This window comes from Rhamphochromis sp. 'chilingali' (genome assembly GCF_963969265.1).
Source record: "Rhamphochromis sp. 'chilingali' genome assembly, chromosome: 4".
NCBI lineage: Eukaryota > Metazoa > Chordata > Actinopteri > Cichliformes > Cichlidae > Rhamphochromis > Rhamphochromis sp. 'chilingali'.
The window spans coordinates 4,337,093-4,361,050 of record NC_137948.1 but is presented as its reverse complement, the minus strand read 5'-3'; the positions used below and the strand labels follow the sequence as shown (position 1 = coordinate 4,361,050).

The 23,958-nt window shown below is 43.8% G+C and overlaps 1 protein-coding gene across 4 annotated transcripts in view; it reads left to right on the top strand.

The window, feature by feature from the left end:
- The window catches only part of rptor (regulatory associated protein of MTOR, complex 1), a 215,254-nt gene that overhangs the window by 155,568 nt on the left and 35,728 nt on the right, over positions 1 to 23,958 (top strand). For all 4 annotated transcript variants that reach the window (XM_080879217.1, XM_080879214.1, XM_080879215.1 and 1 more), the window contains exons 17-22: positions 651 to 842; positions 5,175 to 5,315; positions 6,082 to 6,202; positions 6,889 to 7,029; positions 12,815 to 12,970; positions 19,971 to 20,089. In XM_080879217.1, coding sequence (XP_080735343.1) covers positions 651 to 842; positions 5,175 to 5,315; positions 6,082 to 6,202; positions 6,889 to 7,029; positions 12,815 to 12,970; positions 19,971 to 20,089 — 870 coding nt within the window. The remainder of the gene's footprint in view (positions 1 to 650; positions 843 to 5,174; positions 5,316 to 6,081; positions 6,203 to 6,888; positions 7,030 to 12,814; positions 12,971 to 19,970; positions 20,090 to 23,958) is intronic.

Below are 23,958 nucleotides of genomic sequence, written 5' to 3'. Positions count from 1 at the left end.
AAACGACAGGGAGTCTGTCGTGTTATTAATGATAGTTCAGCATTTGAAAAAGTCTGTGAAAAGAAGAAACGCGACAGCAGCGGAAACGAGAGAGAGAACACTTGTTAGTGCTCTGACAAAAAAAATCCATCAAAAAGAAACTTTATGATGATTTTAAATAAAGCCGCCAGCTTCCCTCTCGTGCTTTGGACCATCTGAAAACTTGGTAACCAATTACCTTTTGTTCACAGATGATTTTTTTTAAAGCCCAAATGGGTTGAAAGGAAAAAGTCATGCTGCCACAGAGCTCATCATCTTTTTGTCCATCACACAGTGTGAGGTTACAGGTTAGTGGTTATTAACTGGCTAATGAGCTACAAGTCTTCTCCCAGCTTCACACCTGTGCGCTGCTCGAGATGACTGCAGATATTGTATTTTATTAGATTTAGCGGGATGGTTATTGTTAACCACCACAGTCCAGCGTCTCACGACGGATCCAAATGAGAGTAATTCAGTGATGTTGTTTCAGCTCCCACGGTTCTGTCAGTCTTTCTCAAATCCATCAGATATACTCATCTGCAGGTGCGCCCGCTTTTATAACCAAAAGCTTCACATCTGTGCATCTCATGCACTCATCACTCATTCTGCATCGCTCCTTCTCTCCCCTCCAGGAGGCCTGTCTGCAGGGCAACCTGATAGCAAACTGCCTGGAGCAGCTGTCAGACCCCCATCCCTTGCTCCGCCAGTGGGTGGCTATTTGCCTGGGACGCATCTGGCAGAACTTTGACCCGGCGCGTTGGTGTGGGGTTCGCGACAGCGCCCACGAGAAGCTCTACACTCTGCTTTCAGATCCTATTCCAGAGGTGAGACGTCAAGTGTTGCACGCGTTGTGTCTAATACAAGAAAGTCTTTAGAGATGATTAAGACGTTCGTTTGAGGAAAAAGGAAGAGCAGCACAGCTTAATTTCCAAAATATGCATAACCTTCAGATTTAGTTCTTCAACTTAAATTAAACCAGATTTTTAGACAGATTTTCATGTTCTAAGAAATGTTACCTTGAAACTTCTGCCCTGATTCTAGTTTCAGTAAAAGTCCTGTCGACCTGTTGTTGCAGGCTAGAGACCTACACAGGATTCAAGGGAAGTGCTGAAAGTTAGTAGTAATAGCAATTTCTTAACTTCTTTCCAACACATGAAGAGTTTTCCTTTCTTCAGAGGCTGTGCCGAGTGGATCAATTAACTCAATTAACTGACTTTATTGTGAAGCATATTGTTAGTTGCTCGGACCAGTGTAACGTGGACAGGGTTTAACTGATGGCCTGCAGCCAGTGAAACCTCGTGTCAGTTAGGATGATTGACCAGCTGCTCTTTGTTTAACTGTGTTTCCTCCAAACTGCCTCAAGGAGCTCTCACTCACATTTAGTTTTTTGTGTTGGGGGGATTTTTGCTGTCAGTAGAATATTTCACAGGTTGTTTCACTTGAATTAGTGACTAAAAAGGTCAGTGTGCAAATACGTATTACACGATTCAGCCCAAGAAGTCTCGTTTGTTGTTGTCGTTTTTTAATGTGCTGATGAAAAAAAACAAGACATTCCAGTAGATCAGTTTCTGGGTGACATTTAAACACAAAATCTGTATGACAAACATTAGCTGGTGACCACTGGCTAACATCTGGAGTCCAACAGACCCTCTGCTGTCACAGCAGCACCTGTAGATACTCAATCTGCCACTGCCAAAGCATCGGAACCACGAGGTCGCAGAATACGCAGATCGGTCTCTGCATGCATCAGAATATTTTGACTTCTGCTTGAGTTTTTCATTTGGACGAGTCTTAGAAGAGTTGTATAAGAAAAAGGCATCTCAACTAAAACTATAGTCTAGAGTGCAGCTAAATAAAGAGAATATTTTAAGAGTTTGGGGCTTTTTACTTTTGAAATGTAATATCAGTGGTCAGTCAGGGAAAAAAGAAAAGACTTTTCAGACTTCCCATTACAAAACTCAAAAACAAAGTTTTTTGTAAGAAATAATAAAGAAAGAAAACAATGTGGACAGGAAATGAAAAGATTTCCCTTCCTTTCATTTAAAGACATTTTTCTCTGAACTCTTACATCATGAAGCTTCTCAAAAATATTCCGATGTCCAAGATGACAAATGTCTTAAATTTATAATAAGACGTTTTTATTGATATTCCACAGTCTGTAATTTTAACTGTTCAGTTGTTTTACTGTGCCGGTGTTTTTAAATCTGTCTCATCTTAGAAGTCATAAAAATAAACATGAAATTATAGAAAAATCACAAACAGACCATGAATGTATTTATTTGGCTCTCCACAGTTTGGACTGATGCGTGGTAACAAATGTTACTAAACACTGGGCCAAATGTCTTTATTTTCAGTGCCTCCTGAGTCACAAATGAGCGATGGTGTCAGGAGTTTGTCCACATCAGATGTGGGTCCAGTCACATGCTGTGAATTCTCCGGACCATTATTATTTTTGACTTTGTTCTAGGAAGCTAGCAGCTTAAAAACTGAATCAGACATCTGCGTTTTTGCACACCTCCAGGTGGAGTTGAGAAAACTTCAGGGATGCAGTGTGTTTGTTAGAAAAGGTTTAAAGCATGTTTGTTTTCTGCGGGACTGCCCTGCTCAGTGCACTCGCTCAATCTTTAACACCAGCCCACGCTGGCTTCTGTCTGACTGGGTCATGAGTGGACCAGAGGGACAGTGAGTCTGAGTTTGCCCTGAAGTTCACCAAGACACTCGGTGCCCCCTGTTCACACAAGCCACACGGGGAACATCTGTTCCTGGCTCAGTAACGGCGTCCTTCCCAGCGCAGACAGCTGCTTTGGCTGTGGGCTTGAAACTGAGGTCTGCAGACAGCATCTGTGACCCACACATGTTCTGTTGGTTTGTTCAAGCCCACTGAAAGCTCCAACTGACTGATTCTGATCAAACTGTGGCGAAATTGTGCATTCACAGATAGGTTACTGCGTTTTAAAGCTCTCCTTGTGTTAAATTCAAACATTATTTGTGTTTTGATAGTTGCTTTGCTCACGTTGCACAGCCACATCGTAAGCAGGCAGTTCTCTTTTGAGGAAAAGACCCTGTGAAATAAAATTATTCAACAAAATATTCTACTTTTATTTTTGGGTTGTAGCTGGGGAAATGAATTCAGGAATTAAAGTCAATTTTTTTTAAAACTCTGAAGAGATGGGAACACGTGCCCGTGTATGCACAGAGGCTTCTGGAAGTAGGTGAAGATGCACAGAGGTGAGTGACTGTGCAAAGAGTTTAATTACGTTTAAGCAAAAGTCTGAGGGGACAGAACTGAGATGGCATCTAAAATCGTACATGGCTCTGCAACCCACAAACACACAGATATGCAGACAAAATCCTCAATCAGAGCTCACTCGAGCTGAGGAAAAACATTCCTCCTACGCCTGCTCCTCCATTCAGAATAATGTTTATCAAGTTAATCTAAGACCATTTTAAAAGGAAAGCACCCCTTTAGTAGCACATGTTTTAATTTTATTTAATTAATTTATTTTTTTATGAATGGATGATGTCTCATATCTCCTTGTTCAACACAGTCTCGTGACAGTTGTGAAATAGCTATGAATTCAAATCTGTTGATTCATGTTCTTAAACACAAAATTTCCAGCTTGATTGTCAGGTCTCTCCCGTCCAACATAACCATTTATTCCTGCCTAGTCTATTCTATTCTATTCTATTCTATATGTACTGATTCGTGTCTATTTACACAAAACCAATGTTTTCCATTTATTAAAGGTAGGGTCTGGAATTTCAAACAGCCGTGTTCGTTTGGAATAAGATTGTGGTTTGGGGGAAAATACAATTGTTTTTTTTCTTTCCTGCTTTGTCTAAACTAAAGTTGTGCTGCAGACAGAAAATATATTTCCAGTTGAAATGCACGACATTCAAATTTGTGACTATTTTCCTTTGTGTTGTGAGACGAGACTGCTTTTTATTGTTGTCGGGATCTTTTATGTTCCGTTTCTGACAACATCCAACAACTCTTATATAACCTATACTCACCTTTCACTTTGTTAAGTACACCATTTGAAATGCTTGCTAACCCAAATATTTAGTCAGCCTGTCACTTGGCGGAAACTAAATAGATTTAGGCATTAGGCACAGTGAAGACGACCTGCTGAAGTTTGAAGTGAGCGTCAGAATGTGAAAGAAATGTGATTTAAGTAACTTTGAATGTGGCATGATTGCTGGTATCGGACGGGCTGGTCTTAGTGTTTCAGACACTGCTGAGCTGCTGAGATTGACTCACCATAACAGTGAGTTCACTGCACTCATATGTCCTCTACATTCACTTGATCTCGATCCGGTAACACAACTTTGGCATGTGGTGGAGCGGGAGATTCTCACTGTGTATTTTTTAGCCATGTGATGCTATCAAGTCGTTGTGGACAAAATCCCTGAGAAATGTTTTCATAACCTCATTGAATCTGTGCTAAGACGGTCCTGAAGGCAAATTGTCTAGTGAGTGTATATGACATGTTGCATTTTCCTGTAACTATTGTCTTAAAGATTACCTTGGATTTTCTGATTTTAATCAGCTCTTGCTGAAGTGAATTATGAAATGTTCATCTGAACTGTTTGAGCTGAACCTCTTTAATTGGAGCAAACTGCAACAAAGTAACATCTGTTTATTTTAGCATCACTGCAGCTGTGTCCTGAAATCTAATCGCCTCCAAATAAGCTAACCAAATATTCATTCTTGTGTGGTAATAAGGTTTGGTTTGTGAATCCGATCCCTGATGGGAAATTCCTTTTGGGCAAAGCAGGTTTAGATTAAAAATCCAATGAGGCAGCGTAGAAAAAGTAATGAGTTAGTGATACAGGTCAGCGAAGCATCCAGCATCTCTGAATTTCATACTGGTGCAGTGAGAGAATATTGAACTATAATTACCTCTAAAACTCTTCCCCACTGGTTCCACAAGACATTAAAATATTTTTGTATCAGTTTGCTGAGGAAATATTTGGTTTTCGGGGTAAACGGCCGAACCCCAAAATCACTGTCAGGTAAAAATAAATAGAAAGCTAGAGCTGCAGCGTTTACTGTGGAGACTAAACCACAGCGAAGCCAGCTTTTAACTTTTAACATCATTACTGAACGAGGAGGAGAGAAAGCTTAAGGTGTTGTGTGGGTTGTGCTGTTGCAGGTGAGGTGTGCAGCTGTCTTTGCTTTGGGGACGTTTGTGGGGAACTCTGCTGAGAGGACGGACCACTCCACCACCATCGACCACAACGTGGCCATGATGCTGGCCCAGCTCATCAACGATGGCAGCCCTGTGGTCCGAAAGGTTGCTACAGCACGCAGACAGACACTTGCATAAAATATAGTTGCAAACTGATAAATGTAGAAATTGGGAATTTAAAAAAATGTGCAAAAACAGCAGAAGGACATAAAACTAGGCCTAGAAAGACGAAAGAAAGTGTACTTTATTGGTCCCCATGGGGAAAATCCCTCTCTGCATTTAACCCATTCACTCAGTGAAGCAGTGGGCAGCCACTGGGCGCCCGGGGAGCAGTGTGTAGGGACGGTACCTTGCTCAGGGGTACCTCAGGGTAGCTGTTCAGGGGAATCGAACCCCCGACCTTCCGATCATGGGGCCACCACTCTACCTACTGAGCTATCCCTGCCCTAAACTACACTTCTACTAAGATCACTGGTGTACTGGTGCATTTGAGATGATTTAATTCCATGAAATAATCCACGGCCTGTGTGTGGCCTGCTGGGTATTGATAAGTTCCTGCACTTGGCTGCTCTTTGTTACTTGTGAAACTAGAAATTTTAATTTTTTTAAACAACATTTCATATTTCAAGATAACCAGACAAAAACCCAAAAAGTCTGTTTGTTTAAGAGTTGCTAACAAATGTGTCTTGAGAAAAGACAGCAAGAGAAGATTGTAGCGTTTGCTTTTTGTTTTGTGGGAGGTAAAAGATCCAAAAATAAACCAATAAAAACATCTGAATTAGAGGACTTAGCTCCTTTGTTACCTTACACCTAAAACAAACGGAACGATCATCATGGTTGATGCTGTCTTTTTTGCATATGCATTTGGCAGGAGCTGGTGGTAGCACTCAGTCACCTGGTCGTCCAATATGAGAGCAACTTCTGTACTGTTGCCCTCCAGTTTATTGAGGAAGAGAAGAACTACTCCGTGCCGTCACCGGCCAACACCGCGGGTATGTGATCAGCAGTTCCTTTAATCAGAGTCACTGTGTCAGATTTTAAGCATGTGGGATTTGTACACGCGTAGGACAAAACCTAGTTTGAGATTTTCATTGTGTTATTATCTGAATGACCCTTGACCCAGAATATGACTTTTTTATAATCATTTGAATAAGGTTGATGTTTCCTGTGATACAGATCGGGCTTAATTTACAGGATATTTATGTATCAGTGGTAAGAGATCAAATTTAGCAGCGGTCAGAGGATTGAAAGCTGAAGTCATACCTCTCCTGTATGCAGGTGTGTGCAGGGAGAGTGGGTCGACTGGGATGAGTGAGTTTATGTAGAGTCAATTTGAATTTCTTGTTTCCATTTTTTATGGCTCGATTTAGGACGAAGAGAAGGTGAAATGGCAAATCACTATTTTTTTTTTTCTTATCTTAAGGCAGAACTGTTGTCGCGTACATGGCAAACATGTGTACAGCTGTTTACTGAGAAATTAGATTTGGACTTGAGTCAAAATTCTCAAAGGTTCTTAGTCAGAAACGCGAAACCACTTAAACAGTTTTTTAAGTTGTTATTTTAGGTTATGAAGTTCCCACAATGATTGAGTTGGGTCAGACTGGGAAACCTAATCATTTTGAGCTGTTTGGGATAATCTGTGATCTGATTAATGTGCTTTTCTGCATTTCATGCTCAGAGCCTGGTAACCTGACTCCAGTGAGGGACAGCCCGGCCATCCCTCGCTTACGATCAGTCAACTCCTACACCAACATCCGAACTGCTACCACTGCCCGCAACCTGAACAAAAGTCTGCAAAACCTCAACCTCAATGAAGAGGGTAAGACCGAGCGACAGGGAGTGCTGGCAAATTAATGTGTGTGAAGTAGACAAAGTCGAGTTTAAGAATGATTTTTAGGAGGGTTGCATTAAGACATAGACTTATAGAGCTTATTAAATTGAACTATTTCAAGGAAAGAGAAATATCACATTCTACATCAGCTGCGGATTCTGGATGTTATTCTTCAGGCTAACTTCTGCATTTTGTTATTCCTGAGTGTGACTCAGTGTGCATTAATAAGAGGTTTCACAACCACCAGAGAGGTCGTGACCAGGTTTCCAAACAGGCAGAGTTCTTCAGCTTGTTGATTCGAACCCGGCTCTCACGTGTAAAAAAAACATTTTCACATCATCTTTGTCACGATGCTTAACTCGACACTCGTGTGTCATGTTAGGCATAAGCGTAACACCCAGAGAATATTTAGTACGCCTGCAGTATTTTGTTGTGTAAGTGTATGTTTGCTATTCAGAGGTGGACCTTGGCCCTTTCCCAGAGAAATCCCTATCCAAAAACACTTCTTCATGCTAACACTCTGCTGTGGAGGGCACGCCAACCTAGTGAGTCAAACTGCATCAAAGTTACCAAGAGAGACTAAACTTGTCAAATCCAGCTAAATGAAATTTTTTAATTGTTGCTGCTTCACCTTTGCACTGGCCGATGATTATTGAGAGTTTTTCACCTATAAATGTTATAATTTTCATCTTAGTCTTCAGCTTCGCCTCTCCATTTTCTTTTAATTTTTACTTTAAAGTAAAAGTATTTTTTCTATATCCTCTTACCTCCTTTAGGCTCTTATTCAAGTCCACATTTTATATGCTACTCTGCCTGAGCAGCTTTGCATGATTCAGAGTTCAGAGTAATCAGAATCAGAAAGAATCAGAAAGGGTTTTTATTGCCAAATGTTGAGCAGGTTTACAACATTAGGAAATTGCTGCGGTGCTTCAGTGCAAACATACTGTCATAAATTACGCTTAAATAGACATGAAAATAAAAATAAGAATAAGAATTAAAAGTGCTAAGTGGATAGATATATACATGAGTGCAGGTGGTGATCAGTGCCAAACATGGAATGATGCAGTGACACAGCGTAGGGTCATGTGTTAGTGGTGGGAACAGTCATACGGTTATTGTTCATGTGTCCGACAGCAGAGGGGAAGAAACTGTTCTTATGGCGAGAGGTTCTGGTGCGAATGGACCGGAGCCTCCTGCCTGAGGGGAGCAGGTCAAACAGACTGTGTCCAGGGTGAGAAGGGTCAGCTGAGATCCGAGCTGCACGCCCCAGTGTCCTGGAGGTGTACAGGTCCTGCAGAGATGGGAGTCTGCAGCCAATCACCTTCCCAGCAGAGCGCACAACACGCTGCAGTCTCTGTTTGTCCCTGATAGTGGCTCCAGCGTACCACACGGTGATGGAGGAGGTGAGGATGGACTCGATGATTGCAGTGTAGAATTGCATCATCGTCCGTGTTGGCAGGTTGAATTTCTTCAGCTGCCTCAGGAAGTACATCCTCTGCTGGGCTTTCTTGATGACGGAGGTGATGGTGGGCTCCCACTTCAGGTCCTGGGTGATGGTGGTACCCAGGAAGCGGAACGAGTCCACAGAGGTGATGGGGGTGTCAGTCAGGATGATGGGGGGGAGTGGGGCTGTGTGCTTCCTGAAGTCCACAATAATCTCCACTGTCTTCTGGGCATTCAGCACCAGGTTGTTGTGGCTGCACCAGGACACCAGACGTTCAACCTCCCTCCTGTAGGCAGACTCATCCCCGTCCGAGATGAGTCCGATAACGGTGGTGTCATCTGCAAACTTGATTAGCTTGACAGACTGGTGGGTGGAGGTGCAGCAGTTGGTGTACAGGGAGAAGAGCAGAGGAGAAAGAACACAGCCCTGAGGGGAGCCGGTGCTGATGGTCCGGGAGTCCGAGACATTCTTTCCCAGCCTCACATGCTGCTTCCTGTCCGTCAGGAAGTCAGTGATCCACCGGCAGATGGGATCAGGCACATTCATCTGGGAAAGCTTGTCTCGGAGATGGTCTGGAAGGATGGTGTTGAAGGCAGAGCTGAAGTCCACAAACAGGATCCTGGCGTAGGTTCCTGGGGAGTCCAGATGCTGCAGGATGAAGTGTAGGGCCATGTTGATGGCATCATCTACAGACCTGTTGGCTCTGTATGCAAACTGCAGGGGGTCCAGGAGGGGGGCCGTGAGGGTCTTGAGATGGGAGAGAACTAGGCGCTCAAATGACTTCATGACCACAGATGTCAGAGCCACGGGTCTGTAGTCATTTAGTCCAGTGATCCTAGGTTTCTTGGGGACAGGGATTATGGTAGAGGACTTGAAGCAGGCAGGCACATGACATGCCTGCAGTGAGGAGTTGAAAATGCCAGAAAACACTGGGGCCAGCTCGTTTGCACAGTGTCTGAGGGTGGCAGGAGACACGCCGTCTGGGCCGGGAGCTTTTGAGCATTCAGACTCTTAAACTGCTTCCTCACATCTGCTTCATGAATATGAAGAGTTGTGGTGGGAGGAGGTGGTGTGAAATCCTCCTTTGTGTGGGGTGAGGAGGGGGGTGTTGCAGGTGAAGTGATTGAAGGTGGTGATGGCTCTATGGAGGGGGGAGAGGTGGGGGAATGAGTGTCCAAAGTGTCTCTATTGTTGGGGCCGTTGGAGGTGTGAAGGCTGCCTGATGGCTCGTCAAAACGGCAGTAAAAGTCGTTAAGGGTGTTGGCCAAGAGCAAGTCGTCAGTGGAGTGGGGGGTTTTAGGCTTGTAGTTTGTGATATTCCTAAAACCTTTCCACACAGAGGCCGAGTCATTCTCTGAGATCTGCTGCTGCATCTTCTCAGAGTGCTGATGTTTAGCAATGTCCACTTCTTTAGTGAACCTGTACTTGGCCTCTCTGTAGCAGTCCCTGTCTCCGCTTCTGAACGCCTTACTCTTTTCCAGCCACAGCTTTTTGAGTTTAGGAGTAAACCAGGGTTTGTCATTGTTATAACTCACCCTGGTGCGTGATGGCACAATGCTGTCCTCACAGAAGTGGATATAGGAGGTGACAGTGTCCGTAAACTCGTCCAAGCTGTTAGAAGCAGCCTTCATTGTGTCCCAGTCTGTAGACTCCAAACACGTGCGAAGCTCCTCCACAGCCTCGTTGCTCCACAGTTTTTTGGTCCTCACGACAGGTTTGGAGAGCTTCAGCCTCTGTCTGTACGCGGGGATTAGGTGGATCATGACGTGGTCAGAAAGTCCGAGTGAAGCGCGGGGCACCGCACGATAGGCCCCGCTGATCGTGCTGTAACAGTGGTCTAATGTCCTCTCCTCTCTGGTCGGGCATTTAATATACTGCTTGTATTTGGGAAGCTCATGGCTCAGATTGGCTTTGTTAAAGTCCCCAAGAGCAATGATGAGAGAGTCCGGGAATGTCCGCTCCATGTGCAGTATCTGCTCCGCGAGTGCGCACTGAGCTGCCTGCGCATCCGCATCTGGCGGGATGTAAACAGCGGCCAGGATGAATGAAGCAAACTCCCGCGGAGAATAAAACGGTTTGCAGTGAATGAAAAGGTATTCCAGAGAGGAAGAGCAGTGCTGAGCAATCACTGTTACATCTGTGCACCAGCCACTATTAATGTAGAAGCAGACACCTCCACCTTTGGTCTTACCAGAGAGAGAGGCCTGCCGGTCAGCGCGCAGCAGATGAAAGCCCTCCAGCTTGAGCGCGCTGTCCGGGATGTCCTCACAGAGCCACGACTCCGTAAAACATAACACACAGGAGGAGGCAAAGTCTCTGTTCATGCTTCTCATCAGGGCCAGTTCGTCTGTCTTATTCCTGAGTGATCGTACATTGGAAAGGAAGATCCCAGGAAGAGCAGTTCGCAGTCCACGTCTCCTCAGACGCATGAGTGCGCCGGCTCGCTTACCTCTCTTTCGGCGTCTCACTTTCCTGATCAGAGTCTGCAGTAAATCTGCCGCGGATGCGACAAATATTGGAAGTAAATCCACAGGTGTTGTAGTCCTGTGGTTAAGAAGCTCTTCTCTGGTGTAAGAATATCCAGAGGAGTGCCCAGACACAGAAGTTATGCACAAAAACAAGACAGAAGTAACGCACTGAAGCACCAGGGCATCCATACGCGGCGCCATCTTGGATCGTAATCCTTATTTATCTTATATTGGGCGGGATTGGTGCTGCTCCTCAGGTCATCGTCTGTCTTTAAGGCCACCTTCCCTCAGAGCCAGCGACAATAAATAGATGACTGAGATAACCGTGTTAAGGAAATCGAGGGTTCAGAGCATCTGAATCCTGAGCGGCCTAATCACCAGTGGAAATGTGGAGCTGTCCATGGTGCTGAACTTTAAACCAAAGGCATACTGCACTGTATGACGCTGGGTGACCGGGGAGGGGATCTTTGCAGCCAATCATTGACAAAACAAACTAACAGAGCTTCAGTTATCAGTCAGCATGAGCCAGACCAGCTGCCTTTGTTTTTAACAGGGTGATTATTCACGTCTCTTTTGATGTTGAATGACAAGCTGCACAAGCAACCAGCTCACTCTGAATATTGTCATATGTTTTACTTGATATATTTTTTGGCAAATCTGGAGCATTTAAATGAATGCAGTTTGATTTGCTTGTGAGCAGATCACCTCAGCATCAAAGCACGACTCGAGTACGTGTGAATCCTCCCTGTTAACAAGAAGGGTTTGCTGACATTTGGCCAGCTCACAGAGTTTTCTTCATGTTACTTGTTTGGCAGGTATTCTATCTTTACTAATCCCCAGTACAAAAATCATTTTTAGGACTCAAATTTTTAACTTTTTTGTTTGTTTTTGGGTTTGCTTTGTGTTTGTTTTTGTTTTTTTGGTCTGCCGCTGGTGTGATTCAGGGTAATTTGGTCAGTTGGTCCTTGCGTTGTCCATTTCTGTCCTTCCTGGTGGTCAGCGTGACAACCACAAAACAGAGGAAAAGCTGTACGGACTGAAATTGAGTCTTTCAACCCGTCACGCTTATTTTCTGCTTCTCAAACAGCCGTAACTTCAAGGAAAAGCTTTGTCCGCTTCAGAAAACCTTTTGTGAACTTTTCTTCTTATTCATATTTAAAAAAGGGAAGTTAAAGTGTGAGTAAAAACAATAAAAAACCTAATGCTAATCAAAATATTCATGGAATAATTTAAGCCGTAGCCACGTAAATCTAACACGAGGGTCCAGGGCTTTTCAAGCACAACTCACTGTCCTTGGTGAGCTTGTGACCTCCTGTTTGTGTTCAGTGATTCAGACAGCCAAAGCTAACTGCCCTCCCTCTGTCTACCACTGCCAGGCTGAGCAATGACTAAGCCCTGAGTGGTGCTAAATCACTGGCACTTGGTGAAGTGCCTAACCTACTGCTCACACCATTTCTAATTCACATTCTCAGTGCTTATTCCAATGCACAGGGGTGTTTATCATCAATAAGCACCGAGCAGAACGTATTTCCATTCTCCACCAATCTCCATTTCCACATTTCAGCCTGCAGTTTGTTTGGCCGATGCATGGGAGTTGGAGTTGTGTGAGTCAGAGTAATGAGCGGTGTTTATGGTAGTTACAGCAGGAAACAAGTGGATCTGACGTCTGAAATGAAGTTATGACTTCTGTCGTTGGCCTCCAAGTTTACACATTTCACACTTGATTGGCTGTTGATTAGACTGTTCAGTTTTGTTTTCTTTTTTTCAATGTACATAATGGCATATTTACAGCAGCTAATCAGCTTCCTTTTCAACTGATTACGTTTGTAATGCTCATAACTTATTGCTGTCCTCTATCCAGGTGGACCAGCAGCCTTCTCTCCTGGTAACTTGAGCACCAGCAGCAGTGCCAGCAGCACCCTGGGGAGTCCTGACAACGACGAGTACATCCTCTCTTTTGAAACCATCGACAAAATGCGACGGGTGTCCTCGTATTCTTCTCTGAACTCCCTCATAGGTAACCAATGTCCAGTACTACCCGAGTTCTGTCTGTGGTTTCCTACAAGTAAATGTTGAAAAATACTTAAAGTGTGCAAGGGTAGAGAACGACCCTGAGGAGGCACTGAGGACGTGAGATGTGTGAGGCAGGTGTTACTCACTGATCCTCAGGCCAGAGAAGAATGGAGAGCGACACAGAAGCACCGGGCAGCTCTGACCCCGGGGGCTCTTTTGAAGTTGATGACTTTTCCCCTCCAGGATCCCTTGAAGCAGACATTAATGTGGTGGAGGACCATGGTGGTCCCAAGCCATATCAATTCAAGCCACTGACTCGGGCACCAGTAAGACCCAGAGCTCGCTCTTTCTCTATCAGGGGACTGTCCTGCTGCAGCCCAGTCATATGATGTAAAAGGAAACTGTTCAGCTCAGTAGCAGTGATTCTTCAACCAGGAAACACCGCTGCGAAAAGTCCTGTGTCTCGAAGAGAATTTTTTTTTTTTTTTTTTTTTTTTTTGAAGAGAGCAAAAAGCGTTTTTCAAACTATGAAATGTAGGTTTGTTTTTTTTTGTGGTTTTTTTTTTTAAAGATTTTGGTATAAAACATGCAGAAAATATAGGCTAGACACACACATGCATACTGTCATTTACTATCGAAGTCAAAACCTCATCTGCCACAATAACCGTCTTTAGCAACACTTGCATTTACAAAACCACAGATGATTTAAGAAGCAGCATGCACAAGGTAAACAAACATTATATAACAGCAGCTATGCACTATTCTAAACCCAGATTTATTTAATATCTTGATAAGAGCACCGACCACTAACAGCTATATTCACAGGCAAAGCAACTAATAGCTAATAACATGTAAGCTGACGGTGTGGTGTCAGCTCGCTTAATACGCAATCTGTTCTATTGCTAGCAAAGAAATAGTCAGTAGATACAGGTGGAGGAACAACATGCAACAGTAGCATGCTAACCTATATCAATTTCACAATCATTTAACATTCAGATGGGTTGTTTTAAGTTTATAGAGCTCTATTATGATGTCTCAAAGCAAATTAGTTTACCTTTAAGCCAGTAGTCTTCTTTGAGATGGGCTGTTGGTTTTGAAAATGAGCATCTTGTTTGGAAAATCATCCATCCATCTTCATCCGCTTTATCCGGGGCCAGGTCGCTGGGGCAGCAGCCTAAGCAAAGAGGCCCAGACCTCCCTCTCCCCAGCCACCTCCTCCAGCTTATCCGGGGGAACACCAAGGCGTTCCCAGGCCAGCCGAGAGATATAATCTCTCCAGCGTGTCCTGGGTCTGCCCCGGGGCCTCCTCCCGGTGGGACATGCCTGGAACACCTCACCCAGGAGGCGCCCAGGAGGCATCCTTGTCAGATGCCTGAACCACCTCAGCTGGCTCCTTTCGATGTGGAGCAGCAGCAGCTCTACTCTGAGCCCCTCCCGGATGGCCGAACTTCTCACCCTATCTCTAAGGGAGAGGCCAGCCACCCTTCGGAGGAAGCTCATTTCTGCCGCTTGTATCCGCGATCTCGTTCTTTCGGTCACTACCCACAGCTCGTGGCCATAGGTGAGGGCAGGGACGTAGATCGACCGGTAAATTGAGAGCTTTGCTTTTACACTCAGCTCCCTCTTCACCACGACGGACCGGTGCAGCGTCCGCATTACTGCAGCTGCAGCCCCAATCCGTCTGTCGATCTCCGGCTCCCTTCTCCCATCACTCGCGAACAAGACCCCGAGATACTTGAACTCCTCCACTTGGGGCAGGAACTCATCCCCGACCCGGAGTGGGCACTCCACCTTTTTGTGGCTGAGAACCATGGCCTCAGATTTGGAGGTGCTGATCCTCATTCCCGCTGCTTCACACTCGGCTGCGAACCGTTCCAGTGTGAGCTGGAGGCCCTCACCCGATGAAGCCAACAGAACCACATCATCCGCGAAAAGCAGAGATGAGATTCTGAGGCCACCAAAGCGAAAGCCCTCCGCCACTTGGCTGCGCCTAGAAATCCTGTCCATAAAAATTATGAACAGAACCGGAGACAAAGGGCATGTAGAAAATCATTGTTTTATTTATTATTTCATTGTATATAAGCTTTGCTAACTGTGTGTCGGCTGTATCTGGAGACATTCATTAGCATGACTAATGCAGCTGTAACCCTGCTGGATGATGCAGTCAGCAGCAGGGACAGTGTTGCAATATTTTCCATCACGTGAGCAGCAATCCTCAGGGGGCTGTGCGTGAGAGAAAAATAGAAGGAAATAAATGACCTGAAGAAGGTGAAGGGAAGAGGAAGAGTGCGAGGCCTCAGTAGAGTAACCCTGAAACAAGGCCACAGACGGAAAAGCTCCAAATCCAAGAATAGAGTAAGTGTAAAGGTTTGCAGATGTGTAAAGGACACCATAGAAGGGAGCGGGGGGCTGGGACATTAAAGTGCTTTTCCTGATACACACCGAAGTCGCCCCTGTTCACTTACTGCTGCTCGCAGGTGATTGGCGGGCTGCGCCATGCGCCCTGACAGGCAGTTTGTGTGTGAGCAGAACAACTATTAACTCACTTCCACCCCCACAAGAAAGAGGAAAGTGAAACTCAGGATTCCCTCTCCCTCTTTTTTCCTTTTTTAATGTTAAATTTTAACTTGGAAACCTTTCTTAATCTCCCAGCTGCCCCATCACATCTCAGTTAATGCTTTTAACACAGCAAAAATGTAAAATTGAGCTCTGAAGAATACATTCAAGTTGCCGTGAAAGTAGTTTGAGGTATTGTAATAAAAGTTGGCTTTGTTTTAGTTATTTTCATATCGGTCCTCTGAGGAGAAAGCAAACCAGTGTCTTCTCTATTTGAACTGTGTAAATGTGCACAGAGACCTGCTCAAACGCACATTTGAGTTATTCTGTAAGACACACATTGTTCTGGCTTTTTTCTGCTCTCTAAAAGAAACTTCAGGGATTTCTCGGCTAATCCAGAAACCTGAAGTCAAATTCATCAGGGCCTTCCAGCTGTTCTGGTGGGATTTTCAGAGTTTTTTCATGTTTTTTTGTTTTTAATAGCGCAGACACAATAGGAAACCAAAGCTTGGAAATTAATGTTTGATGAAGAAAATCATTAAAAACACGTTGGCAGTGTTCGCTCTCTTTACCCTTTAGTCTGACAAATCTAAAATTTGATGCCCATTGAAACGTTTTTCAACGTGCACTGCTGGCGTGAGCTTCCCGTCCATGTAAATGGGTTATTAAATAAATAAACATATTGGGGTCTCACCCACTAAACGGTTCCCCCAGCACAGCTGAGCAGAGTCCAAACACTCCCCTCAGCGAGCCAGTATAAACGCCTTCTCTCACAGTGGGCAGAGAAGATGAATGGATGTTTCTGGGACACGAAGAAAGGGCTAAAATGCTTACCTGAGTGCAGATTTGTGTAGAATTAGATTTGCTTTAGCCTCTTGCATTTCTTTTGTCACTTAGATTCAGTTATCTAACTCATTTGAGACTTCAATTGCCGTTCTGATTTATTTGTTCTTAACTTATTCTTTTCCATCCTTTGTTTGGTTTGAAGTTGCTTTCATAAGACCCTTGGGGCTTGCTTTTTCATCTCAACTGGAAACAAAAAGCATTAACTTGTTTCTCACTTTGTGGTAAACAGCAGCATGCATTCACCGATTTATCTCATCTATCTGCAAACAAAGAAATGTTGAGAGGGTACGTGTATTATAGGCCAGCATTTTGGAACAGATTTCAATGCTGAATGCAGCAGCTGCAGGAGTCTGCCTGCACAAAACCAACAGGGTAATAAAAGTGTGCTGTGGGCCAGGGTCAGAGCACTGATTGATGGACTTACTATTTGTTATTATAATTACCCCCAAGCTGGGAGGTTCATTTGTAAGGCATAAATATCTAATATGGCTTCAGCCGAGGTTCAGAGATTGTTTTTAATCTTTTGTTTTCAGTAACATAAAAAAGTCTTTGATGTTGTGCTTGGAGGACACTGTTTTGGGATGTAAGGTTTTTAGGTGTCTGCCTGATTTATCGTTCCTCGATTTAGTGCTGAATGTTGTTGATGAGTAATCTGAAGAAAACGGCGACACACGGCTTATGTAAAATATCTTTATAAAACACGATACAGTACTGAAACTAGATGCATATTGCGCATTTGCAGCTTGTGGCATCTATACATGCAGTCATACATGCAGTACTGCTTCTCTGAGTGTGGGTCACAGTTGAAGCAGAGCTGTACGGTCCTTGCTACCGCCTCCCTCCCTTCTCCAGGAATACTGAGGCACTCCCAGGCAGGCCACACGGGTCTGTTCAGAGGTCTTCTCTCAGGTGGACGTTTCTAAGACACCTCACCTTGGAGCCATCCTGTCCATGCATAAAATCTGCAGCTCTGCTCTGAGCTCCCCTTGTCTGACTTAGCATTTAACCTCACCTCTAAACACAAACCCAGACGCACTGTTGAGGATTGTCGTGTCTGCCTCTTGTTTACAGGGTGAGCTTAGATTGATAAGCTGCAACACAACAGACTGGTACAGCAGTCCACTTGTCAACCACCTCCTCCACTCTGAACTGCGCCCTGAGGTGCTTTAACTCCACCATATGCAACATTTAATCCCCAATTCAAAGCAGGTTTCAAATTTAGAATTGCTCAGCTTTCATCCAAACCTCATGGTGAAAGGTCACCTAGAGGGCAGCAGCCCACATCATCTGCAAAAAACTGATCTTGTAACCACGAAGGTGGACAAAGCCCTTTCCGTGGTTAAGTTCTGTCCACAAAGGTTACTTCCTTTTGGATGCAGTATTTATTTCAGCCGTTACAGCCATTCGCCCTCTAACGACCCTTAATAGCTGCACCACGTCCATCCATCTAGCAGCTGACAAAGACAACATCAACTGTTTTATCTTTGTGATGGTGCTAAAAAAGCTAATATACAAAAGTCAGTAAGGTTCACAGTCTGTGAACCGCGCTGATATTTTCATTCCAGACTAAAGCTGTGAAGCTGTGCATCTAAGGTAGGCCATGACTAATGCAGACTTTTAGTCTGCCTGGGCCAACTTTCAAATTTGTTACATCAGAAGCTTAAATTCACTTTTGTCAGTGTGTTTGAGGCAGTCTCACATTTAAAGAGCACCGCAGGTATGATTTGGGGCTGCTTGCACTGCTTACCTCTCGCTCGAAATATATTAAAAATATATTTTACACACACGAGGTCCTTCACTGCTTTCAGACATTCTGATGTACTTTTTATGTTTCAGCCGTTTAAATCTCCCAAAAAATGATATGCAGTGTTAAAAGTGATTTATGTCATCTGCAAGAATTGGTGGAGGCTATAAAAAAATGATGCAGTGGTTCATTTAGCCAGCGGTTAACATCTTTACTACTGTACATCCGTTTCTCTCTGCACAAGACTTGGGACGACACGAGTGTCACGTCAGGACACGGCTGTGCTGCAGCGCTCAGCCAGTGAATGATATTCACCGTCACGTTCTTTCATGTGGACTGTGTAGGGATGGTGCACTGGTAATTTGTGCGCAGCAGTTAAATGGGAGAGGAACCCTATTTCACATTTATCAAGTGGCTGTTTACTGCAGCAGCTAGCACGCTGGCTAGCTGTCGCTAATCATATCCTGGCCCTCAGGCTGCAGTCTAATCACCTCTTTAACTCCCTCGCTCTCTTCCTCCCGCAGTCACTCTTGCTCTCTCCGTCACTTCATCTCTCCGTCCTTGTTCAGGATGCTTTTTTTTCTTACTTATTCTTTGTCTTCTCTCTTTATATCTTGCCTTTTTGATCACTCTCTGTCATATGTCAGAGCACAGAGGCTTCTGAAATGTATGATCCATCTCTGTTCTCTTTTTCCCTCCTTCTGCACTCTGTTTGGGATTCGCTGCGCCGACACCACATCTTTCATATTGCATCCATCCCCTAGTTGCTGCCTTCTGTCTTCCTCCATTTTTGGGGGGAGCGGTTGCCCTTTTTGTCTCCCTTGTTTGAAGCACTTTCTGGCAGGGAGTCTCAGTTAGTGGGTCCAGACTTCAGTCGTTCTCGTTACCTCTCAGGGTTTATAAATCCTGGATTTTTAGAAAAGTGGAGATTTGGGCAGGGTAGAGCGTGACAGCGGTCATCCTTAGAGGTCAAATTTGCACGGCTGCCTTCATAGTCGGAGAGATCTGAGAAGAAGGAGGGAATAATCAATTCAAAATGAGAAACTGCAACAGCTGGGGACTGCCAAGTGTCCCGGTGCCTGACACTGAGAAAGACGGCAGATTGAAGCTGACGGACTGAAGGACTTTTAGATGGAGCTAGAGTAGAAAAGGGGCTGCAGCAGGAAGAGGGCTAAGTAAGGAAAACATGCAGGAGCAAGTAAAGGCTCACAATCTAGGGTGAGTTTGAATAAGAAAAAGAGTTCATTCTAACACAAAGAGACACAACAGGCTGGTGGTGCCTCCAAACAAACTGTTGTCAGCAAGAAACTCTTGTGAAAATGACAGAAGGAGGAGAAAGTTCAAAGAACAACAAACAAGCTTCAGAGAAAATCAGCAAATTGTCACATTCGCTGCAAAGTCGATGCAGAAGAAAAGAATAATGACGAGTGAACAAAAACACCTTGACAACAGGAAATGTTTGTTCATTTGTATTCATGATAACAGCAACAGTTCTCGGCAGTGGAGCTCCGGTGGATGCGGAGAGCCAGCTGTTTGTTGCGCGTGTGTGTTGTGCGTTGATTAATTGTGTACATTAGCTTACACCAGAGGTCCGTTTCCCTCTGCCAGCCAAAAAAACCTATAACTGCAGGAGAGGTAAATGACCGGAGAGGGTAGCATGAAGCTAATGAGATGAGCACTTAGCTCTTCTTGTAATGAACATGAAGTGAATTATAAGATCTACATCAGAGTGAGGTGTACAGTATGAGTTTGTGGGTGTTTTGTACGTGTGTTAATTTTCTCAATGTGTGTGATTTGTGTCCGTTGTTTAAAACTTTGCTTCCAAGCTGAATTTTCTCGTTTTATTTGTCTCTTCTAGGCGTGTCCTTCAACAGTGTTTACACTCAGATCTGGAGAGTGCTGCTTCATCTGGCTGCAGACCCTTTTCCTGAAGTGTCAGATCTGGCCATGAAGGTCCTCAATAGCATAGCATACAAGGTGCGTTATGTTCGGGTCTTTAAAGCTTTTATCACAAACTGTGTATTAAAGACTGACTTTCATTTGGCTCAGTCACACCAGAGCAAGAACAGGATAACAACCTTCTCTTGAGTAGGAAGTAAAACCTGACCTGTGGTTTCCCGGCAACTGCAGTGAATTAGTTTGTTTGGAAACAGATTGCAAGTATTTGTGGGAACCGGGCTACTGCTTTTGATCACAAGATGATTACACAAGTTGTCTAATAGAACCCAGCGTTTCTCCAAACAAGTGCAGATGACTCAGACTGACTTCATTCACTGGTCGATAATGGTTTGCAAACAACAGCAGACAGGTTGCTGACACCTTACAGCCAGTTGGACTGGGATGCGACTCTGCAATAGGGTGGTTGCTAAGCAGGTTTATCCTGGTTCCAATATACAGTCCTTAAAAAAAATTATTAGGCCAAGCAGCAAGAAAATAGAAATATTTTATAATTTTGTGCTTTGACTGACTCCATCTTCATGCTGGTTTGTCGCCGTTTTGATGCACCAGACCTGCTTTGAAAATGGCAACAGACTGATTTCATGTTCACTTTACGTGGTCACACTTATTTTGGTCTTGCTGCATTCAGTTCCCAAGCACTGTTTTTTTTTTTTTGTTTTTTTTTTCCCCCAGTGTGACTGTAGCATAGTTGGTTGTGGAGTCCCTTTCTGAAGCCTCAGTGTTAGCATTTTGATGGTTGCTATGTTGTAATTAGCAGTAAGCTAATGCTTGCAAGCTTGGATAACGTATTCATCCATAGATTGAATACAAACATCGACAAAGACACCTGTGAATTGGCGCTGGGCATTATTAGAGGTGTGTGTGCTTTGCCTGCACAGGTAGCTGTAGCCACCAATCGAGTCGCTGAACTCCGTGTTTGTGGTTTCGGTGCTTTTTGGAGAATTTTTAATGAATTTGTCCAATAAATAATAATGTGCCTTAATTTAATGTAAAATACCCATAGAATAAGTATTGAGGCTGTTAAAAATCTAAAGCGGTAATGTTGGGCCTTTTTTATCATGATCTAAATGGATTGACTTCCTTTTAGAGCCGCCCTCATGTGGCCATTAGAGGAACTGCATCCGCTTCGTTTTTCAGCTCTTCAGGTTGCTGATTGTTTCTCAAAAAGGCGTATGTGTATCACTGACAAGCATTCAAGAAAGAGCGGGGAAATTAGTTTTACAGCTTTTGCTTACTGCATTTTGAATTTAAGGTTTGAGCCTTTTCTTCCTTTTCCCGCTGTCCACGTTATAAGTAATTCTTAAAACTGAGTATCATCTCATTTTCTGGAGTCTAATATAATGAGGATATTATAATTGATTTTTTGTCTCTGTATCCCCGTATATCAGTTCTTTTTCACCTCATGGTTATACAGTGAAAAAGATCAGCTTCCAGCACACATGCCCCTCCCTCCCACTGGCATTTGCTTCCTCCGAAAGGCCATTACTTTTGTGCAAATGCAATTAAGGGCCAATGACTCCCCGAGGCTTGGCAGAGCGCAGCAGAGCAAAGAGGCTGCCGTAACTTAAGGAGCTATAATAACCACTATACTCCACCACCCATCCTAAGCCTCGGGCAGGATTTCTTGTGTTTTCCACCACCAACACCAATTGTTCCCTCTGTTACCTTCACACAGGCAGCATCTCTGCATCGAGGCTTCCGTCTCAGCTGCAATAAAACAAAGAACAGGACGCGATTAACAATATAATGCAATAGACGTTTTCTTCTGCCAGCACCGTAACACATTTTTGGAGCATGAGTTATTGTGGACCTGCACACTCAAGTCAATTTAACAAACAGTGGTGTCATATTTATAAAGATTAGGTCCCTGACAAGCAACATAAGAGAACAAGGAAGACGCCTTGAATGGAAGGAGACAGGATTCAGTCGTGCCCTGCACCTGCTCAGGACACTTTTGCAACACGTTTAGAGGGTTAATCATCATCAGTCATGTTAATCTTTCAAGCTGTGAACTTGAGACTTGATTTACAGAGTTGCACAGGCTCAATTTTTAAACCCACAGAGTCTGACTAATATAGTTGTTTGTAGTTATTTATTTACTCATGTACCCAATCCTGACTCTGCACAGATCGGCTGCTTGTTTCGTTTGTGGCTTTCCAAACACATGTGGCCAACAGGGAAGCCGCGTCCTCACAAGTTGAACGTTGTTTCTCTTCTTTAAATTCCAATACTGAGATATCAGCAAATAGTTAATAATATATCATAATATCGGGTCCCCTGCAGTAGCCAGGGCATGTCCTTTCACTCACACATTAAACAAATGTGCAGGACGCCCCATCAGTTTGTGCGGCTTTGTCAGAAATAGAAGCAGTCTCAGAGTGATGCTCAGAAACGAGGTTGTGTGTTGTTACTCGTAATGTAATTCCTTGTTTTGCAGTCTTAAAAGCTCAGTGAAAAGCCCTCAGTTGCAGCAAGAACAGGAACTGGAAAGCGAGATCATATTTTCCTTGTTCGTGGTCTCTTGACGCTCCTTTTCATGAATTTTAAGTCTTCTCTTTTCCTTCAACCTTCAGCTGGTCTTGGCTGAAGGTTTTCTCTCCCCACACCTCGTTCTGTTGGGGGTTTCTTCCTGGTCAAAGGAAGTTCTTCTTCTCCACCATCACCGAGTGATTGTTAATTCGGGTCCTCTGATCACTGGGATTTTGTTTGTAATATGTTACTTTCTCAGACATATGTTGTATCTGTAGTATGTAAATAACATTGAATTGAATTGTCTAAGGATGGCTTCCTTTCAAGTTGTTATAGATTAATAAATGTATTATATCTCTATGTAACATCTGCTTGTAAATAGGACTCAAACAAATGTTCTTAGAACAAATGACAGAACTGTACAAAAATGTAACAAAATATAGAATAGAATAGAATTCAACTTTATTGTCATTGCACATGCACAGGTACAGGGCAACGAAATGCAGTTTGCATCCATCCAGAAGTGCTTTAGTGATATAGATATATTACAATATATATTAGCAATAATATAGATATGTGAGTATATTACAGAAATGGGTCTATTATGGTATGTTATAATGTACACGGTATGAAGTATGTTGTGAATATTCTATAACTAAGTATGTACAGGCTGTAGTGAGTACAAGCTATGTACAGGCTATGAACAGGATATAAATATGAAAAACTATACAGAAATATGAAATAAATAACTTTACAGAAATCTGAGATATACAGCTATACAGAAATGGGAACTATGCAAGTTGTAAACAGTTGTAGGATTAAAGATTATCGAATGTACAGAATGATTATTTACACAGAGCTATACAGTAGTGCAGTTAAGATAAGTGAGGGTGTAGATAGTTTCTACAGAGGCTATATAAAGTGCTAGTGGTTGTGAGTGGTGGTTCAGTCCATGTTATTATTGTGTGTTTGAGGGTACAGTTGTCCATTGTGGGTGTGTGTATGTTCAGTCCATGAGTTTAACGTGGGTCAGATGTCAGGAGGCAGAGTTCAGGAGTCTGACAGCTGTGGGGAAGAAGCTGTTCCGGTACCTGGTGGTCTTAGTCCGGAGGCTCCTGTGGCGCCTCCCAGAGGGCAGGAGGGTGAAGAGTCCATGTGATGGGTGACTGGGGTCTTTGATGATTTTCCCAGCCCTTTTCAGACACCGCTTCCTGTAGATGTCTTTTATGGCAGGAAGTGGTGCTCCGGCGATGCGCTGGGCAGTTTTCACGACCCTCTGCAACGCCTTCCGGTCCGAGGCAGAGCAGTTCCCGTACCAGACTGTTATACAGTTGGTCAGGATGCTCTCGATGGTGCAGCGATAGAAGTTCACCAGGATGTCTGAGGACAGGTGGTTCTTCCTCAGAGTCCTCAAGAAG